The sequence below is a fragment of the Bufo bufo genome, chromosome 4, assembly GCF_905171765.1.
Source record: "Bufo bufo chromosome 4, aBufBuf1.1, whole genome shotgun sequence".
Classification (NCBI taxonomy): Eukaryota; Metazoa; Chordata; class Amphibia; order Anura; family Bufonidae; genus Bufo; species Bufo bufo.
In genome coordinates this window covers 123,903,071-123,925,018 of record NC_053392.1, presented here as the reverse complement: position 1 = coordinate 123,925,018, position 21,948 = coordinate 123,903,071, and the positions used below count along the sequence as shown (strand labels likewise).

At 41.3% G+C, this 21,948-nt stretch overlaps 2 protein-coding genes across 2 annotated transcripts in view; both read right to left on the bottom strand.

The window, feature by feature from the left end:
- LOC120997642 (retinol-binding protein 2-like) overlaps positions 1–5,303 on the bottom strand; it is a 101,262-nt gene extending 95,959 nt beyond the window's left edge. The window contains exon 1 of the mRNA XM_040427829.1: positions 5,237–5,303. The gene's annotated coding sequence lies outside the window, so the exon portion shown is untranslated. The remainder of the gene's footprint in view (positions 1–5,236) is intronic.
- A 1,799-nt stretch (positions 5,304–7,102) lies between these two features.
- Positions 7,103–21,948, bottom strand: part of RBP1 (retinol binding protein 1) — a 55,671-nt gene continuing 40,825 nt past the window's right edge. The window contains exons 3-4 of the mRNA XM_040427827.1: positions 11,031–11,132; positions 7,103–7,329 (exon numbers count right to left, since the gene is read on the bottom strand). Coding sequence (XP_040283761.1) covers positions 7,273–7,329; positions 11,031–11,132 — 159 coding nt within the window. The 3' untranslated portion in view covers positions 7,103–7,272. The remainder of the gene's footprint in view (positions 7,330–11,030; positions 11,133–21,948) is intronic.

Sequence of the window (21,948 nt, the reverse complement as noted above, 5' to 3'; positions counted from 1 at the left end):
ATTAGCAGACAAGATACTTTATCTCCAGTAATAAGACCATAAATCGAGTCCGATTTTAGATTTAATTACATGGATTGACAGTGAGGCCTTAACTTTCTCAACCGGGCCCAATATTTTATATGCCAATGTTGTACTTTACACCTTAGGCCTCTTTCACACGATCAAGTTTGACTCCTGAGACATTCACACATCATGTCTGTGTTCAGGAAATATCGCAGTGTGTTCTATATTTTGCATTTTTCACGCAACTCTGGCTCCAAAGAAGTGAATGTGGTTTGTGTGAAAACCAGAAGTCCTCTGGATATAATGTCTCGTTTTTCACTGATGGTTGCTAGGAGAAGTAGATGGTTATTCAGCTTTTCTTCACACTTGTGAAGAACGCATACAATCCAGACAGAAAAAAAACACACTGAACGCAATCCCAGACAAAACTGATTGAACTTGTGTTCTACACCATGAGGTTTTTTCCTGAACAGATCCTGACACAATCCATATCGCTGGTGTGAAAGAGGCCTTAATCTGTGTTTAGGTAGATGAGGAAAATGCATAAGACAATTGTACGGCATGTCCAGGTTCATACAGGACAGTTCTTAAAGTGAATTGAAGGAGTGGACATAAAACTGATTTGGGACTGAGATAAACCGTAATAAAGCGGTGAATGAAGAAACAAAGAAAAGAAGCCATGATAAGGAAAAGTGCTTCATGCTGACTGGGTGTCTTGGTAAAATCAGGTGAAAGGACAAGTTCCAGCCAGGGGGCCTTCACACATGGCAGATTTTTTTGAATTCAGAAACTTTTTGAGCTTGAGAATCTGTTCCATCCACCTGAATGGCGATTGCAGAAATCCATGTGCTTGCTACCAATGTAACCCCATTTTCCGTATTGAAATCTGCTGCATGTGAAGTCCCCCTTAGGCTCTGTTCACATTTGTGCTGTGGCTTCTCTTTGTTATTGAAGCTACATCACATTGCAGGATCTATCACCAACACCCGATAGAGCCCAATGGGTTCCTTTGTGGTGCCCATGGTTTTGACAGACAAAATAGAACTGCAAGCCTCACTACCCTACCCGGTACAGCCGACTGAATGGAGTCTCCGACACAAATGTGAACCTTGGTCTTAGCTGAAGGCAAGACAGCTTAGCAGAGGGTAATGTGTTATTATTTTAGGGTACATAAAGTATGCCTGTAGTATAAAGGGAACCTGTCATGATGTGTGTGATCTGCAGACAGCATGGTTTAGAGTAGGAGGAGCTAAGCCGGCTTTCTTTCTCTGCTTAGGAGTCCAGTGGGTGGTCGTACTTAGCGGGGAGGCTGCCAGTCACCACCCACTGGACTCCTAAGCAGGTTAGGAGCAGGGATTTCAAACAATAAGTTATACAGAATTTTTTCCCCACAGCATTATGTATTAACCTGCTCAGCTCCTCCTGCTCTATAACATGCTGCTAGTAGAATAGCGGTATCACAGCAACATGTTCCCTTTAAGTAGGCTTTTGTCCACAATCCATAACATACAGATGAATGGAGCAGAAGTTTGCATGCCTGACCTGCCACTTGTTCATTTCAGGAGGCTCAAAGGGCGTACGAGATCCCCGCTCTTGTAATCGGTCAGGAGTCCCCGTGTAAAACTTCCACTGATCTAATAGCTTTCTACATCATGTGGCAACAAACCCTTTAACTCAACTCTTTTGAAACACTTATCTTGTTTGCCTTGAACACAGAGAATATTTTCTAACCTGGGGCTCTCCAGCTGTGGTGGAACTATACCTCTCAGTTGTCATTTCATCCCAGGTTCAACATGACCCTAATTATCCTATCAGCTGTATAAGCAACTGAAATGTGTCTGTAAACTTGGGGTGTAAAGAACATGGGATGAAGAAGTTATTTTAATTCAATGTTTACATTGGGTGTCCAGCAGTATTAATGTATTAATGTTTTAATATATGGCTCATTAATGGGTTATAAACAGAGAAGCAGCCATACTGTTCCTCAGTGATCCTCTGCTATCCTGATGCTGCTTCGGTCCCTGCCGTTCTCCACTTCCTGCTCCTAGGCCGACACAAGAAGTGCCAAGAAAGGTCCACTCAGCCATCACTGGCTAAGTTGGGTCACTGCTATGGTCGGTAGCTGATTGGCTGAGCAACCATCTTCATGCACTTCCTGTATGTCGGGCCAAGACCAGGAAGTGGAGAGCAGCAAGGGCTGGAGCAGCATCAGAACGGCAGCAGTGGGGTTTGCTGGGGGCGAGTAGGGCTTATTTTTTTATTTTAACCCATTCTGAGCCATATATTTAAGGCCTATTGCACATGACCGTATGGCTTTTTCAGTGTTTTGCGGTCCATTTTTCACAGATCCGTTGTTCCGTTTTTTGTTTCCGTTGTTTTTCCGTATGGCATATACAGTATACAGTAATTACATAGATAAAATTGGGCTGGGCATAACATTTTCAATAGATGGTTCAGCAAAAAACGGAACGGAAACGGAAGACATACGGATGCATTTCCGTATGTGTTCCATTTTTTTTGCGGACCCATTGACTTGAATGGAGCCACTGACCGTGATTTGCGGGCAATAATAGGACATGTTCTATGTTAAAACGGAACGGAAAAACGGAAATACGGAAACGGAATGCATATGGAGTACATTCCGTTTTTTTTGCAGAACCATTGAAATGAATGGTTCCGTATACGGAACGCAAAAAACGGCCAGTAAACGGGGAAAAAAAATGGCCGTGTGCAGGAGGCCTAAGGATTTGTCTTGCGGTGTTAAATTTTTAAGACCATGTTCTTCCAGACAATCATTCTACACATTTTTTTCCCATTTTGACACTGTTTGTCACCTCCTGTGGAGGGAACTGCAGCACAGTCCCTGAATTGCACAGTGGTTAAACAGCCTCTGTGCAGGAGAAGTACCAAATGGCCCTCAGAAATAGGACCACCTTGATCACAATCTATTAATATGCAATAAGATTAGAAAATGCGAATACCCTTTTAAAAACCCCATATAGATAAATACAGATGTCCCTTCTAATGAGAACAAAGATTTTATCAAGTATCTAAGTGGGATGGAATAGAGGAACATAGACTTAAATTAAAGGGGTATTCCCATCTCAGACATTAATGGCATACCACTACCTCTGGGACCTGCACCCCTCTCCAGAATGGGCTCTCGAAGTAAAGGAGAGCGCATCTTCCATTAATTGTTATGAGTGTTCTGAAAATAGTAGAGTGCTGGTTCAATTATTTCCGGCAGTCCCATAGAGGTGAATAGAGAGGTGGCCATGCATACATGGTGCACTCTTCATTCACCTCTCGGGGACTTCTGAAAATAGCTTCGCACGCTTGCTTGGCTATTTTGGAATTCCCATAGCAGTGAATGCACATGCGCAGTGTTCTCTTGTTCACTTCAGGGTCCCCGAGCTGGGACCCACACCTATCTGACATTGATGGCATATCTTAGTGTTAAAACGAACAATAATCATTTTCTCAAAGCCTAACGTGTGTCGGCCGGGCCTGTGCTGCGGACTGCAAATTGTGGTACGCAATGCACGGGCACCGACCGTAGGGCTGCCGCATGCAGACACGGACCCATTCACTTGAATGGGGTCAGCAATCCGCACCGCAAAAAAGTAGTACATGCACCACTTTTTTGCGGTGCGGAGGCACGGACAGAAACCCCACGGAAGCAGTTCAGCACCGACCTTCCGGATTGTGGACCCATTAAAGTGAATGGCTCCGCATCAGTGATGCGGGGTGCAAGCAGCCTGTGCCTATGTATTGCGGACCCACTGTTTGCGGGTCGCAATATGGCCGCGGCAGGGCAACGGCCGTGTGCATGAGGCTTTAGAAAAATCGTTCTAAAAATGTTGGCTGTTGCTAAATGAAACTGGTTATCTTCTGTGTCAGTGCATCAGGTGCTATCAAAGGCTGCATTCAGATGGCCGAAATACAGCTCTTGTTTAGACAGGAAAGAATTCCTAAGGCTACATTCACACGACCGTATGTGTTTTGCGGTTCGTAAAACATACAGATGACGTCCATTTAGCATCCGTATTGCATTGGTTTTTTTTGCGGATCCATTGTAACAATGCCTATCCTCGTCTGCAAAAGGATAAGAATAGGACATGTTCTATCTTTTTTGCGGGGCTACGGAACGGACATACGGATGTGGACAGCACACTGTGTGCTGTCTGCATTTTTTGCAGACCCATTAAAATGAATGGGTCCACATCCTATCTGCAAAAATAACGGAACAGGCGCAGAGATAAAATACGCTTGTGTGCATGAGGCCTAAACCCAAGTTAAAGGCATATTCCTCTCTGGGATATTTATGGCATATCGATAAGATTTCTGGGACCCGTACCTTTCTCAAGAATGGGCATTTTCAGTGTAATCTCCACCCACTGCTCCGAGACATCTGAAAATAGCAGATCTACTGCACTTGGCCATTTTTGGAAGTCCCATAGTAGTGGATAGAGGGTAGACACACATACGAGGATTGCTGTTTGTTCACTTCGGGGCCCCATTCTGGAGATTGGAGCAGGTCCAAGAGGTTTACACGTAGCAATATATGTCATAAACGTCCCAGATGGGAATACCCCTGTATGCAAATCCATACTGTATATTAATTAAAAAATGGGTATCAATTTCAGCTAAATGTAAAGGGGTTGTGTCACAAAGCATACTCATTCATTTTTCAAACCAGCACCTGGATCTGAATACTTTTGTAATTAAAACTTTAGTATAGCCAGTGAGCTATTCACTAAAATGTATCTGTATAGCTCCACCTGCTGTTTGTTCTTTTATTTTTTAGTCCGTCTCACTGAGCTGGTCAAATGTTCTCAATTTAAATATTCAACTGCCACCAGCCATAGGTTCTGTTAGAATCAGTGTCCGTTAAGGGGAGAGAGAGATGCATAAGAAAGGACACACACCCTGAGCTGCCAGGCTGAAGATAATCTAGCAGAACAATTGGAGCAGTGAATGTGGACCTCTCTAGACCCATGTGAGGTACAGGGCTGGTTCTAGGTATTATCATGTACTATATGTCGTCTGATTTTAATTTTTTTCTACATCAGTCATGACATAACCCCTTTAATTGATTACTATAGGAAACTGCTTCACTTCACCCTTGCACTTGTTTTGTTATATTCCCCTAGTACTTAAACACCTAAAAATGTCTTTTACTGCTCTACAGTCCTGAAATCACAGGTAGGAGGATTTCTGAAGGATTACTTACTTCTCCGCACACCACAAGGATCGGCAGAATCGATTCCACTTGCAGCTTCACGTCTAGTCCTCTTCCAGCTTGCTTACTTCCAGGACTGTGTCCACCTCTCTGCTCGGCTCTGTGGCTCCACAAGCTGGTATCTGTGGTAGGCTTTATCTTAGATGCTAAAACTTAATGGTAATGAGACATAGTGCAACACCTCCGATAAAATAAAAGTCTTTAAAATACAGCAAACTGAAAAGGCGTGCATGTAAAATCTCATGTGATATGGCACTCGAAAGCAATCAGCCCAACCTTGGATTTCGCCCAATTCCTCTTGCTCATACTACAGTAGGTGTAACTCCTGTTTGACCTGTTTGATTTATTTAACCTGTTAATGGTACTGTTGTATCAGTCAGTACAAAGTCTTAAGGACAATACATGTTCTTCATACACATTCAATTCAGCGCAAACAAGTGGATTAAGGGGAGTTAAATTATTTTTTATTAACCCCTCCAGCGCTATTGTACTATGCATTCTGTATTCAGAATGCTATTATTTTCCCTTATAACCATGTTATAAGGGAAAATAATAATGATCGGGTCCCTATCCCGATCGTCACCTAGCAACCGTGCGTGAAAATCGCACCGCATCCGCACTTGCTTGCGGATGCTTGCGATTTTCACGCAACCCCATTAATTTCTATGGGGCCTGCGTTACGTGAAAAACGCACAAAGAGGAGCATGTTGCGATTTTCACGCAATGCACAAGTGATGCGTGAAAAATCACTGCTCATGTGCACAGCCCCATAGAAATGAATGGGTCCGGATTCAGTGCGGGTGCAATGCGTTCACCTCACGCATTGCACCCGCACGGAAATCTCACCCTTGTGAAAGGGGCCTTAGACTTTTTATAGTGCTAAAAGGCTGATTTAAACATTTAAGTGATAGCTGCAGTTCACAGGAGTGCACAAAGTTGTATGTAACTTAAAGTATAACTGTCATATTTTTTTTTTTGGAGTATTGGATTGTGGTGAATAATATCACCTTGGTGGCCCTATTTCAACTTTTCACTGTGTATTCAATTACCCCTTAATTCCACAGTTTTGTTCCCTGTACTGCCTACTTTTACCTGTGCTTAAAATAGGGTTGCTAGGCATGGTCCGTCTATCTGTTAAAGGACGGAGCACGCAGCGTGCAGGGTCACATTACTGACAGCCAGGGACTGTAAGTAAATGATTAAAGCCAGGTCCTCCCCAGCAACTGATAACAGTGCCTGGGCTGCGTGCACTTCTCCCTGTCCCTGCGCTTGGCAGACGCTCCCTCATTCAGCAGAGCTGGAGAAGGCAGAGTTGAAGCAGCGCAGACCAGGGAAGGGAGATCTGCCGTCTGCTCAGTGTATAAATGAAAGCAACATGTGGTAAGAGGACCCCTTTGTGCTGCAGGAGATTAACCCTTTGGGGGGGAGGGCTCTGGTTACTGACACTTTTGGGGGGTTATTGTTACTGGCTAGTGATGGCAGGCGGGATTAGCCTCAGGGTCAGGGCAGTGGCGGCCATCTTAACTGAATAGTGAAATTGCAGTTTTATGCAGACTGGTTGCTAAGGGCTGAATCTTATTAAATATGGGGTAAGTCAGTCTAATAGTAACTGATTCTGGAATATCATGTTATTAGTAACTACATATATGAAAATTTAAATTAGGGTCTAAGTGTGACAGTTATCCTTTAATGTGTTTCTTTGGGTAACCTCTCTAGCTCGATAGTTAAAACTGTAAAAAAATTTGGCTAAAAGTCTGTGTATAGACTCAGCCTGAGAGCTTAGTATGAAGGAACTAATACAGCTTTTCCTGTAGCTGACGAGTCTGTTTAATCAAACAGTAATGAAATGACACAATGTAAAATCGGGATAAGGTTTTTATTAAAGTACCTAACATCAGATTATAAAAGAAAATCACAGAAAATCTGACAGAAAATAACATGGTAAAAAGAGCCAATTTGCCTGGGGGAGCAGAAAGAATTTTCTAAGGTTTTTCTTAGGATGGTGACCGTCTCGCTCAAAGTTGGCATCACTGATGAACCTTCTTAAACACTTGTTTGCAGGCGATATCTCCAACCCGCATTTCCTAGGGAAAAAAAAACTAAGATCAGGATAGGAGATAAGAGTCACCAAATACATCAAACTTGTGCGATCCACATAACTGAAAGACACATCTGCATGACTCCCAAGATTAAAGGGGTTGATGGGGAGTTTTGCATATCGAAAAAATATTAATGCCATCAATGTCTAATCCAGTGTTCTCCAACCAGTGGCATGGGAGCCACGTGGCTCTCACCCCCTCCCCCCCCCCCAACTCCCCCATACATTTGCATCATATAGTAGGGTGCAAGCCTCATGACATGATAGTACCTTTAACCCCTTAACTCATAGCGCCGTATATATTTCAGCATCCTGGACGCTGCTGAAATGATCCAGGCCTGTCACGGCTTTCTCCATACTGAGCTATGCAGAAGGCATAGCTCAGAATGGTGATTGTAAAAATACTATTCACTCTAATAGATCTCTATTAGGGTGAATAGGAGAGGGAATCAAAAGATTCCATGTACTAGGCCCCTAAGGGGGCTAATAGTTATTAAAAAAGTAAAAAAAAGGTAAAAAAAACACCAATATATTAAAAGTTTACATCACCCCCCCTCTCCCAATTTTACATATAAAAATATATAAACAATAAAAAAATAAACATATTGGATATCGCCGCATTTGAAAATGTCTGAACTATTAAAATATTTTTAAAAATTTCCTGTGCGGTGAACGCTGTAACGTTATGGTTGTCAGAATATCGTGATGCAAGGTTTATATATTTTTTTAAGTAGTAAAACAAAAAAAAAAAAATATTTAAGTTTGGTATTGCTGCATTTGTATTTAGCCACAGAAAAAGGATGTCAGGTCATTTTTAGTACATTGTGAACGCTGTGATGTCAAAACCCCAAAAACCTTGCCGGAATTCTGTTTTCTTTTTACCACACAAATAATTTTTTTCCCGTTTTCTAATACAAGACATGGTAAATTAAATGGTGGCATTACAAAATGCATCTTGTCACGCAAAAAAATAAGCCCCCATATAACTATGTGAATGGAAAAACAAAAAAGTTATGGCTATTTGAATGCTGGAAGGAAAAATCCAAAATGTAAAAATGGAAATAGGCCCTATCTTTAAGGGGTTGTTAATAGGCTTTGCCTCCTTTTACTATACAGTCTGGCTCAACACCACCATTGAAAGGAGGTTCGCAAACAATAAAAGGGTGGGGACCTCTGGACTAATCTTTGGAAGTCCAACCACTCAATTCAAATGGCCATATTGGTAGGTAATGTGCAATTGGCCTCTTCAAATTTTCATTCCACTGTGCTGCCTTCGACCAGATGCTGACCATTTGACATGACGCAAGGGGAGCAGGTTACCACTGTGGCCAGCGATTGGCTGCAGTGGCATGAAAATGGAAGTTTATATCCTGGGAGCACAATGGAGCAGCTGAGACTGGGAAGAGAAGGAGTGGGAGACTGTAAGCAGGTAAGTATGCTTCCCTTCACAGGTCTGCCCAAGAGTGGGGGTTTGCCAAACACCCCCCAAAGATGCACAACTCCTTTATAAAAGGTGGTGAGAACCTGTACAAGGATGTGCTGAAAAATTTGGAAATTTATACAATGTACTTGAGTCATAAAAATGACCTGCAGACACCTGGACCTCCTACCGAGGGCAGTTGGGTGGTCTTAATCAGTCCCTGAAGGGGGCCCAATTTTTTTATATTTTGCATTTTTGTAATTATAATTCCAATAGCCCAATAGCAAAATAAGATGGGTCCCCGGCCCCCCACCACTTAGTGTAAAAATATTTAAAAAGTAGCATAAGTAGCATAAAATTATAGGTATGTATAATAGCCATTGTTATTACCCACGAAAAGATACAATGTTCTTGCACCTGATTGGGCCCCATAGCTATAGTTATGCCTATGCGTTATGTATGCCACTGGGAGCAACTGTACAGTTTTTCCCTCCTGTCTAAAATATGACATCTTCCTGCGGCATACAGGGAGCTATTCTAGTAAGTGGGCACTGCCCACATGAGACTGTAGCATTTGCCAGGGGCTCCTATGGGCAATGCTCCATATTTTTCAAAAATTTTAAACTGTGATTTCTTGTCTTCTCTTCTAGAAGAACATTAAGCTTGACGGGTAAGTTTTCACTGTCAAAGGGCTCCTCAATATAAGGCACAGACGTGTATTCAGATTTAGTTTTAAATTCATTTTAAATAAATCTTTAAACTAAAAAAAAATGATAGACCACCGCCTGGAATGACAAACGAGTGACTCATTCTACCTCTTCTCTTGCTGAATACTCAGGCAAATACACAATTCTTATTTTGCCTGCAGGAATCTATGTGGTTTTGTTAAATAATTCAAAGGAAAAGGGGAACATGAAAGAAGATATCTTGGAAGAGAAACAGCATCTACGCTTCAGCAGAGGGATGGGGAGAATGGTGTCTTTGTGTTTGAAGCATTTTGGTTGAACATTGCTCAGGTCCAATCTAAACCTTTCATGTCGAGGGTTTAGCTTGTGTCAAATGTGAGAAAGAGGCCTTTAGCATTCTGAAATGTAAAATCTACGTCCATGTGTGATTTAAATAGATGGGGCAATGAAAGGTTTTCTTTGTGTATGAGGACCAAAACAGAACCCTTAGCCGCATTAAGAATAGAGTTCTTTAAAGTTAAATATAGAAACCAGCTTTTTAGAGAGAACAGATACGGATTTTTGAATTAATATTTCACAAGTCAATGCAGTAAAATCGCACACATTTAGTGTATATAAAAAGTAAGATTATCAATATGAATTCCAGACCATTAGGAACTGGATTAAAAGGAAGTTTACTCGTTTAATTAAAATGATCCAAATATTTTGTTTTTACAGTAACTATGTATTCATCTCCATGGTTACAGACTACAAGAAAAACATATGTAGTCTGAACCTTTAGTCACATTCTCTTTCATCTGAATTCTGAGTAGAAGAGAATATGCCTTCAAGATCTGACTACACAGGGTATGTTTGTAGTCCCTAACTATAGAGACATATAGGTCTGCATAGGAGCTGTAGAGATTTTTATTTAAAACTATTTACAGACTTGCTTCATTTTTTTAAGGCACAAGCATTGTAACAAGTGAAAAAAAATGTGTTTTCAAAGTGCCTTTTAAAAAAAGTGGAGACCATTCCTTTTGGTCCTGTTTGGCTGACAGTTATCTTTTCATGATAGCAGCTCTCCTGTGAGTGCTGCTTTCTCTTCAATGTTTACTAGCATACAGCCTACACTGTAGTGATGGTGTAGGAACGAACTGCTATAATTACACTGCTCGACCACTACAATGTATATTGTGGGCAGGTAAACAGTGAAGAGGACGCATCGCTCACACGACTACTGTGGCCCCTTCAAACAGCAGAGTCAGACCCCCACTGATCTGAAATTGATGACCCATCCCAAGGATGGGTCATTATTTCATGAAACTGGAATACCCCTTTAATGCTTGTATATGACATGGTGGGTTGTGTTCTATACTGAGCAGTGCACCCATTTACTATTTTAACTGTAATATAATAAATGTATTTTTCTGTTTCTGCATTAAAATTAAGAATTTAATCAAAATAATGCAAAAGAACCCTGCAGAACCGTGGCAGAAATCTTACGGTCATGCAGGGAATTTTGCATAGTTTTTTCTGAATGACGCACAAGCCTTACTGGTTAATTATACAGATAATAATACAAAGTAAAAAGTTCTGTACCAGGTGTAATTCATCTCCTTCCACCCACTGAGTCCAGCCACGTCCTTCCTTTTCACCTTTCTGCTCACACACCAGCTTGTCATCTTCCCATCTGACCGTGGTCTAAAGACAAAGGATATTATAAAGCAATGCAATAATATGTCACATAGATTTCTAGAAGTATAAAAATAAATCAGTATAATATGGCTACACTGCTGAATGTGACTCATATAGGCTCCTGCCATCATCAGGACTATACTTATGTCATACAACAGAATACTTCACTGTTTAATTGTCTATGGCTCATTCACTTGAATTGAAAGCATATGGGCTGCTGCATAATTTATACAAATGTTGACTGCAAATTCAAACCACAGAAAGGGATGAACCCAAGTAGTCTTTCCATATAGATATTGACTTGGTCCGATCACTTATAACATGGGAATTATAATACTGGTGTCTTTTGTAGCAGTGGGGCCATAGGGACCTTTCGGTCATCTGTGCCCGGTTGTTACACCCCTGCCAGTGACATCTTTTACAACTAGTGACGTTGCAGGATGAAGTGATCATACAGTTAAGCTACATGCAAAGAAGGAAGTAAAGTAGCAGAACTAATCTCCTTGTGCACAGACAGAAGCAGCTTAGCAACAAAATTAACAAGAACACGCTGAAGGTTTTATATTATTATACAAGAGCAACACAATAGCTGAATATTTGGTAATGCATTTGTTTTCATTAAAGAGCCTCTGTCAGCATGATCAACCATGTTAAACCAAACATACTGCCTGGTAGGGTTGATCTTGCTGGTTAAAACAATACCTTTCTTGTGTCTGTATGTTAAACAGCTGCATTTTGATTTATATGCAAATGAGCAAAGTGGAGCAGCAGTGGGTGGGGCTGGATCCTTGGAGAACTGCTTTTGTAACACCCCCTATGCTCTGCACACTCCTCCCTCCCCTTGATTGACAGGACTAGACATCAGCATGCTGAGGGCAGAGTTGTGCCCTAGAGCAGTGTTCTAGCATGTACTGTACATATCATATACACTACTTACTTTAGCCTTACTGTCTTGAGAATAGAAGATTTATATGCATAGGAAGCCAATACATATTACTGGCTAATTCACAGGCACAATATAGGATTATAAACCACATCTGCATGGAGTTTGTATGTTCTCCCCGTGTTTGCGTGGGTTTCCTCTGGATACTCCGGTTTCGTCCCACACTCCAAAGACATACTGATAGGGAAACTTAGATTGTGAGCCCCATTGGGGGCAGCTCGATGCTAATGTCTGTAAAGCGATGCGGAATATAGTAGTGCTATATAAGTTCATAAAATAAAAACAAATAAATAAAGACACCAGTTATCTGCATTAGCTCTCAAAGTATGGAAAATAATAAATCAGCCTTGCATGTAGACATCACAGGTTCAAATCACTAGAGAGACTTCTAAATCTTTTCTCCAGTTATTAATTCCTCCCTCATTTAAACCATAATAAAAGGCTATAGCCTATTTTGAGAAGAGGTTTTCCATTTTTAGAAAGCGAATACATATTACTGTTGTCTTTATAATCATATCTTGTGCCTGTAAGTTAACTAGTAACATGTGTTAGCTTTCTAAGCATAGAAAACCTCTATTCTCAACATGGTAATGCTATATAATAAGTATTGTAAATGATATTTACATGCTAGGACACAGTTTCGCCCTTAGCATGTTGGTGTCTAACTACGTCAATCAAGGGGAGGGGGCAAACGTGCAGAGCATTACAAAAGCAGTGCTCCAAGGATTCACTATTAGAGTGGAGAGCCACTGCAAACAACAGCTACGACACTGGTGGACTGGAGTGCAACCATGTATTACATGGTTGCCCATATATTTCAATGAGAGCTAATACCCCATTTGCAGCTATCTACATCTTACTCCAATGAGAACAGCTGAATACAGGGGATTCCTGATGGTAATGGACACTCTTCTGGGGAAGGGAATGTCCAGAGAGAATACAGACATCATATCCATACAGCAGCCTGTATAGGTGGACATATTCCAGCCAACACCGTCTTGTCTGCATCGCCAAAGCAGCAGCCCACCAGACTAGCAAGTGGATACTGCAGATATACGGAATATATATATATTTATATATATATATATATATATATATCTCCAAATTTATAGAACCCCTTTTCACGCTATGCGTTTTTTTATGAAATGGTTAAAAGTACCCTTGAAGTAAAAAAAAAATAATAATCATCCTAGCCTAATATAGTAATGAGAACATACTCACACACACACTCATTTATAAAAATAATCTTTATATAGTGCCACCATATTCCACAGCACTTTACAATTCAGTGGGCTCATGTACAAATAAAAAGGACATCATAAAATTACAGGGTAATAAACAAATAATGCACTAGGAGTGAGGGCCCTGCTCGCAAGAGCTTACAATCTATGAGGGAATAGGGATGACACAAAAGGGTAAAAGCTGGTTGTTTTACAAATGTGGTCCAGCTGCCTAAGTACTGCCAACTAGATTTGTGCAGGCCGAGCTGCATGAACTAGGTCAAAAAATGTTTTTTTAGTAGTAGGGTTGTAACAGAATACCGAAAGAGCTTAAATATTGTAGTTAGGAGAGTAATGAAAGCCGGGGAGAGGGACTGGAGGAGGGGTGAGGGAATAGAATCACTGCTGCAGATCATGGATCAAGAAGAAGAAAGAAGCCTGCAGACTTCTTCTTCCATTATAGATTCAAATGAGAAAAGAGAACACGAGGAAGTGTGAGAGGGAGGAGGATCGAGGCTGGTTGGGGACTGGGAGATTATTTCCTTTCAGATTTTAACAAACTTATCTCTAAAGTAAGTGGCCAGGTCTTCAGCACAGAGGTCAGTGATGGGCATGTGCACTTTAGGGCTTAAAGTGGAAAGTATCAAAAAGTCGTTTTGGTTATTTGAGAGTCAGAAGTTGAGAGAGGTGAAGTAGTTCTGCTTTGCAATGTGGAAGGCCAAGTTGTAGGTTTTAAGCATAAATTTATAATAGAGGAAATCTAAGGGTATTCATGATTTTCTCCATAAGCATTCGGCACACCTAGAGCACCTCTGAAGAAAATGTGTTTCAGGTGTGTGCCAGGGTGGCTGTGGTCCATGTCGGAAAGGTTTGAGCTGCTTCATTCATGGTGGTTTTGAGGGAATGGTTGTAATGATTGGCAGCTAGATCTGGACAAAAGAGCGAAAAGATTGGTGTGAGAGATAACTGTAGAGTGTCAATAAGTTGCTGGGAGTTAATGGTGTGTAGGTTTCTGTATGTTGGAAAAGTAGGAATGTCATGAGAAGAGTGAAAGGTCTTCATAGTAAAGACATAGGATTGTGGTCAGAAAACGGGAAGGGAAAGTCAGATATAGAGCAGGGTAGCAAGAAGACTAGATCAAGTGAATTGCCATCTTTGTGTGTGGCAGGGTAAGTGAATTGTGAGAGGTCGAGAGAGGAGGTTATAAAAAGAAAGTGAGAGGCTGATGGGGAGATTATCAATGGGAATGTTAAAATCAACCATGATAAAAGTTGATAATTCAGTTGATAGGAAGTGGGGAAGCCAAGCAGCAAAGTGATCCAGGAACTGGTGGGGAGAGTCTGGGGGTGATAGACAACAAACACTCACAGGGGAAGTGAGCGGAGGAGTCCGATGGTGTGAATCTCAAAATAAGTAAATGTGAGAGAGGGTACAGAGGGAAAGTATGCCTACTCCTCCACCATCACCATACCTGTTATCAGGTCTGGGGGTATGGGAAAAGTGTAGCCCATCATAAGATAGAGTGGCAGGGGAAGCGGTGTCAGAAGGTTGAAGCAAATTTTCTGTGAGGGATAGAAAGTCAAGAGATTTTGAAAAGGAAAAATAAATAAATCATGGATTGTGGTGAAATGCAGCCTGCAGGTAGTAGCAGGAGAATATAAAGACTTAGCAGATGGTTGAGTGATTTGTGAGGTTATTTTTTATGCTTCATGTAGGAAGATGGGTTAGTGAGGCATAACGGTAAAAAGTATGTGAATTGAACATGGTTGAGGGAAGAAGAGAGGGACTCATGTGGATAGAAGGAACAAAGGGTGGAAGTTGTTGGTGATTTTAAAGATAAAGATAAACAGCAGCAACAACGATAAAAGAAGCAGTGATCACAGTGAAAAAGTACTGTAACATACCCGATCTGTGTGCAACTTTGTATAGCTCACATACTGTACCATCCCTGTATCCTGCCCTGTCTAATTGCCATGTGTAACTGGCAGGTGCTAAGGCAATATGATGTTTTAGCAAATATAGTGCTTTGACTTGTGTTTGACCCTAGCAAATGCTTCCTCTTAGGGCTCATGCACACGACCATATGTATTTTGCGGTCCGCAAATCACGCTCCTCAAAAAATACGGATGACATCCGTGTGCATTCCGTATTTTGCGGAACGGAACAGCTGGTCCCTAATAGAGCAGTTCTACCCTTGTCCATAATGTGGATAATAATAGGACAATGTTTTATTTTTTTTGCGGAACGGACATACAGACATTCTGTTTTTTTTTTGCGTCCCTATTGAAGTGAATGGTTCTGCATACAGGCCACAAAAAAAAACAAAAAAAAAACGGAACAGATGATGACTCATGCTGCTGCCTGTGAGTGAACCAGGAAGTGTTGATCTGGCATGGTGGAAGGATTGTGCTGTGAGGGACTAAATCCGATTCCATTCTGGCTTGCAGATGTCTGGCAGTTAATAGACACTCAGAAAAAGGAGAGTAGCTGTTATACCCTGACTGAATCCAGCTCTTTTGAAAGAGAGGTTGTCCCAGGAAGACCAGTTCAGTGTGTGGACAGAAGGCCTCATCATCAAGCAAGGCCGCACGGTTGCTAAGAGGTTGGTGGCCATCCCTGGTAGGCTGCATCCTTGGGCCCAGAACGGATGCAGGTCAGTACACCTGGTTACTGATTGTTATATTGTGTGGCGCCTGAAGTTGCAGAGACTAGCCTAGGCCTAGCATTAGTTAGTTAGTTAGGATTAGATCATTTTGCTAGGCTGTACTGTACTGGACTGCAGCGCAGTTATTGACTTGCAGGCTCTGTTGCGTTTGCCATCGGCTAGGGGTGTCCTCTGTAGTGGCAGAGCACGACTAGCAGGCTCTGCTGTGTCCGTCATCGGCTAGGCCGGTTCAGTGGGCAGGGACATTGACTGTGGGTCCGGGGATAGAGCGTTTTCTATATATGTTTGTATTGTTTTGGTGATGCTTATGTTATTACTCGTTGTCTAAGTAAAGTTTCTGTTCTTGCATAGTAAGCTGGTGTCCGTGTCGCTTTCCTTGTCTGTGACTTCGCTGTATTCTGGGGAGCCTACCCCGGTACACGGCTTACATCTGGACAGGTACATAATGATCTGATGCTCTCAGCATTAATGCTAGGAGCATCAGGTACTTGCAATATGCACCTGGACAGTGGCTGCAGGAGCCCTCCTGAATTCAACGGTATCACCGTCCTCAGTATGGTGATACAGCAGTATTTTATGCTGCACTGTGGTATTTGGTTTTGCTCGGGAGGTATTTGTGCTGCATTGTGGTGGCCCCCACCTACTTCTTTTGTCCCTGCCTGCATGTGGCTGGTGTTGGCCCTGCTTACTGGTGTTGCCCCACCTTCTGTCAGTTTGGACTTGCCTACAACATGGAGCCACTTTAAGTTCCCAGTCCACCCCCGGCAACGTCTCCAGACTTGTCTCCTATCAAGAATATCTGGGTCGTCATTGATCGCCAATTGCAAAGGGAGCTGCCAACAACGGATCTTGATGATCTGCATTCCCAAGTGCATTCAGCATGGCAGAACATTTCTCAGATGACCATTAATAACCTCACGAATAGCATGCTGAGGCGTGTAAGCACATGTAATTCTGCCTGTGGTGCTCATACTTGATACAGAATAAATTGAGATTTATGATTTCATTGAAAGGGTTATCCCATGATTAATGTAAAAAATGAAAATCTGACACTATACAGTACCATAATCTCTTTCTAACAAAGCTAGAACCAGCCATGTACCTCATGTGGATCTAAAGATCTTCCCGTTCATTTGCACTGATAGATTTATTTCAAGGTGGCAGCTCTCCCTATAACAGCTCAGGGGTCGTATCCTTTATGCTGCAACTCTCTCCCTATCATAGCTCAGGGGGCATATCCTTCCAGCTGCAGCTCTCTCTCTGTCACAGCTCAGGGAATGTGTCCTTTCTGCCTCAGCTTTCTCCCTGTAGCGGTCACAGTTTCTAACGCTTGATCTGGCTAGTGACAGTTTAAGGATGGAACCGAGAATGTACGTCCACCTCAGTGATGTTACTGAGGTGGACAGAGAAATGAGAAAAAGAACAAACAGCAGGTGGCGCTATACAGATAGATTTCAGTAAATAGCTCACTGGCTACACAAAATTTTTAAGAGGCATGCAATTAATTTACTATTCAGATCCAGATGCTGGTTTGAAAAATTTAGAATATTTTTCATGAAACTCCTTTAAATTTTCACAACAAAATTGCAGATATATTAAGAAATAAGCATAACATATAAATCGCCTTGCATATGAAAACAAAATAAAAATCAACACAATACGTCAAACAAAACTGAAATTTTGATTGTTCAACAGGGTTGGGACCCCACAACTAGAGCACCCGAACAATAGTACACAAGTGCCACATTCTACCTTAAATACATAACATAGGTGCATATCACTATGGCAAAATACATATACAAACAGAAAATGCAAATGTAATCGCACACTACATCCAGCATTGTGCCCTGCCTCCATGCTGGATGAGACATTGGTGTACATTTGAGTGGTCCCTAACTCTTGTTCCTACCTGTTTATGGGCCATGACAGACACAAAGTCCAGGGAATACAGGTCAGCATGCAAGCCAAGTACACTCTGCTTTTAACCCCGTCCGGTGCCATTACAGCTTTCATCGGATCCAGGGATGCAAGTACCAACATGCACGCTGAGCCCACAATATCACCAAAACTGAGTCTGCTTATATAGAACCTACCAGTAGCCATTTGGCTCCAGGAGAAGTATATGGTTTAAACAGGTAGGAACAAGAGTTAGGGACCACTCAAATGAGACGACCTTGACGCGGTGAGTGGCTTATTACGCTTTGGCCAAAATGTACACCAATGTCTCATCCAGCATGGAGGCAGGGCAGAATGCTGGATGTAGTGTGCGATCACATTTGCATTTCTGTTTGTATATGTATTTCGCCATAGTGATATGCACCTACAGGCGGGTTGTGCGGACTCAACCCCCCACATTTTTTCTTTGTAGCTTATATTGGAGGCGTGGCGATCTCCTTTGAGTCCTGCACACCTGACCAGTCAATCTGTCCTGGAGGCTGGTTTTAAAGTCAGTATAAAACGGAGTCTGCTTATATAGAACCTACCAGTAGCCATTTGGCTCCAGGAGAAGTATATGGTGGGCTCAGCGTGCATGTTGGTACTTGCATCCCTGGATCCGATGAAAGCTGTAATGGCACCGGACAGGGTTAAAAGCAGAGTGTACTTGGCTTGCATGCTGACCTGCATTTCCTGGACTTTATGTGGCTGTCATGGCCCATAAACAGGTAGGAACAACAGTTAGGGACCACTCAAATGAGACGACCTTGACGCGGTGAGTGGCTTATTACGCTTTGGCCAAAATGTACACCAATGTCTCATCCAGCATGGAGGCAGGGCAGAATGCTGGATGTAGTGTGCGATCACATTTGCATTTTCTGTTTACATAACATATTAATGTAATCAGGCTGGAACAATGCCCTGATAAAGGCAGTAACATGTACAGTAAATTAATTAAAAAAAATATTAAATTGGCTTGCCAATGTAGTAACTAGCGCAAGGTAACTCCCAGTGTGGTTCACAGTATAGCATTACTGAGCTTACAGAGCAGAGACTCCACATATTTTGGCATATTCCTGAGATCTTACACAGTTCGATTATCTCACCCTGGGAATTAACTTTGTCCTTTCCCCTCTAGCCTAGTGGAGTGACCTTTGGAACGTTAACTTAAGTACTAAAATACCATGTCAGAGATGACTAGTGACTCATCTGGGAGCACTTACAGAGCTGCCCCGAATAAATGTACATTAACCCCTTAAGGACTTAGCCCTATTTCACCTTAAGGACTTGGCCATTTTTTGCAAATCTGACCAGTGTCACTTTAAGTGCTGATAACTTTAAAACGCTTTGACTTTTCCAGGCCATTCTGAGATTGTTTTTTCGTCACATATTGTACTTCATGACACTAGTAAAATGAAGTAAAAAATAATAATTTTTATTTATAAAAAAAATACCAAATTTAGCCAAATTTTTGAAAAAAATTAAAAACATTTCCAAGTTTCAATTTCTCTACTTCTATAATACATAGTAATACCTCCAAAAATAGTTATTACTTTACATTCCCCATATGTCTACTTCATGTTTGGATCATTTTGGGAATGATATTTTATTATTTGGCGATGTTACAAGGCTTAGAAGTTTAGAAGCAAATCTTGAAATCTTTCAGAAATGTTCAAAAACCCAATTTTTAGGGACCAGTTCAGGTCTGAAGTCACTTTGTGAGGCTTACATAATAGAAACCACCCAAAAATGACCCCATTCTATAAACTACACCCCTCAAGGTATTCAAAACTGATTTTACAAACTTTGTTAACCCTTTAGGTGCTTCACAAGAATTAATGGAATATAGAGATACAATTTCAAAATTTCACTTTTTTGGCAGATTTTCCATTTTAATAATTTTTTTCCAGTTACAAAGCAAGGGTTAACAGCCAAACCAAACTCAATATTTATGGCCCTGATTCTGTAGTTTACAGAAACACCCCATATGTGGTCGTAAACCGCTGTACGGGCACACGGCAGGGCGCAGAAGGAAAGGAATGCCATACGGTTTTTGGAAGGCAGGTTTTGCTGGACTGTTTTTTTTTTGACACCATGTCCCATTTGAAGCCCCCCTTATGCAACCCTAGAGTAGAAACTCCAAAAAAGTGGCCCCATTTTAGAAACTATGGGATAGGGTGGCAGTATTGTTGGTACTAGTTTAGGATACATATGATTTTTGGTTGCTCTATATTACACTTTTTGTGAGGCAAGATAACAAGAAATAGCTGTTTTGGCACCGTTTTTATTTTTTGTTATTTACAACATTCATCTGACAGGTTAGATCATGTGATATTTTTATAGACCAGGTTGTCACGGATGCGGTGATACTTACATAAATAAAAAAAAAAGTATATATATATATTAAGTATCACCGCATCCGTATCGACCGGCTCTATAAAAATATCACATGACCTAACCACTCAGATGAACACCGTAATTTTTTTTTAATAAAAACTGTGCTAAATAAACCATCACAAAGAGTGTAATAGCAAGCAATCAAAAAGTCACACGCACCCCAAAATAGTGCCAATAAAACAGTCATCTCATCCCGGAAAAATCATACCCTACCCAAGGTAATCGCCCAAAAACTGAAAAAATTATGGCTCTCAGACTATGGAAACACTAAAACATGATTTTTTTTGCTTCAAAAATGAAATCATTGTGTAAAACTTACATAAATAAAAAAAAGTATACATATTAGGTAAGTTTTACACAATGATTTCATTTTTGAAGCAAAAAAAAATCATGTTTTAGTGTTTCCATAGTCTGAGAGCCATAATTTTTTTAGTTTTTGGGAGATTACCTTGGGTAGGGTATTATTTTTCCAGGATGAGATGACTGTTTTATTGGCACTATTTTGGGGTGCATGTGACTTTTGATCGCTTGCTATTACATTTTTTGTGATGTAAGGTGACAAAAAATTGTTTATTTAGCACAGTTTTTATTTTAAATTTTTTACGGTGTTCATCTGAGGAGTTAGGTCATGTGATATTTTTATAGAGCCGGTCGATACGGACGCGGCGATACCTAATATGTATACTTTGTTTTTTTCCCCTATTTTTTACTAATTTTTTTTTAACTTTATTTGGGGAAAATGACGTTTTTGTTTATTTTTACTTGAAACTTAAATTTTTTGGGGGGAAAACTTTATTTTTTCAACTTTTTTTTCACTTTATTTTTTGTCCCACTTTGGGACTTGAACTTTGGGGGGTATATTTCTTTACAATGCATTCCAATACTTCTGTATTGGAATGCATTGGCTGTATAAGTAATACTGTGTGTATTACTCATACAGCTTCCGGTGACTGTGACACTCTTCACCGGAAGGCAGCGCGATGCCTTCCTTAGACATCGCGCTGCCTTCCATGCCATCGGGTCCCCCCCACAGCCGCATAGGGACCCGATGGCACAGCCGCCACAACTGCAGGTAAAGCCGCAAACCGCAGGTCTGAATGGACCTACGGTTTGCGGCGATCGCCGATACGGGGGGGGGGGGGGGGGTCACATGACCCCCCCCCCGGCGTTGTGACAGGATGCCTGCTGAATTATTTCAGCGGGCATCCTGTTCCGATTAACCGGTACGTCATGTGTCCCTAAGGGGTTAAGGGAGGAGGTGGCTTGAAAAATACTAATGTGTCCAATTTTTGGTGTATTTATTAAGTGTATTGTTGCTTCTGCCAATCATTTAAAGCTACAATTGACATTTACCTTCCGTATTATTTTAGACATGTAAGGAGTTTATGAGGATTTCCAATTTTGCGCTATACATAGGAGAGAGGCTGTTAAATTATGACAGACAACAGTCTTTTGAGGGACTGAGTACCTGTCGATATCAAGTCTTAACAAAAAAGTGTCAGGGTTCTTTCCAGAAACATGGTCTTCATCGAGGTTCTTCTCATTATTAGACAATTAGATTAGGTTGTGATGTATATTGTTTCCTTTACATAAGGGACCTAAATAGGTTTTCTATGTTCTCTCTAGTTACCCATCTTTTTGTTTATTTCATCTCTATCCTCA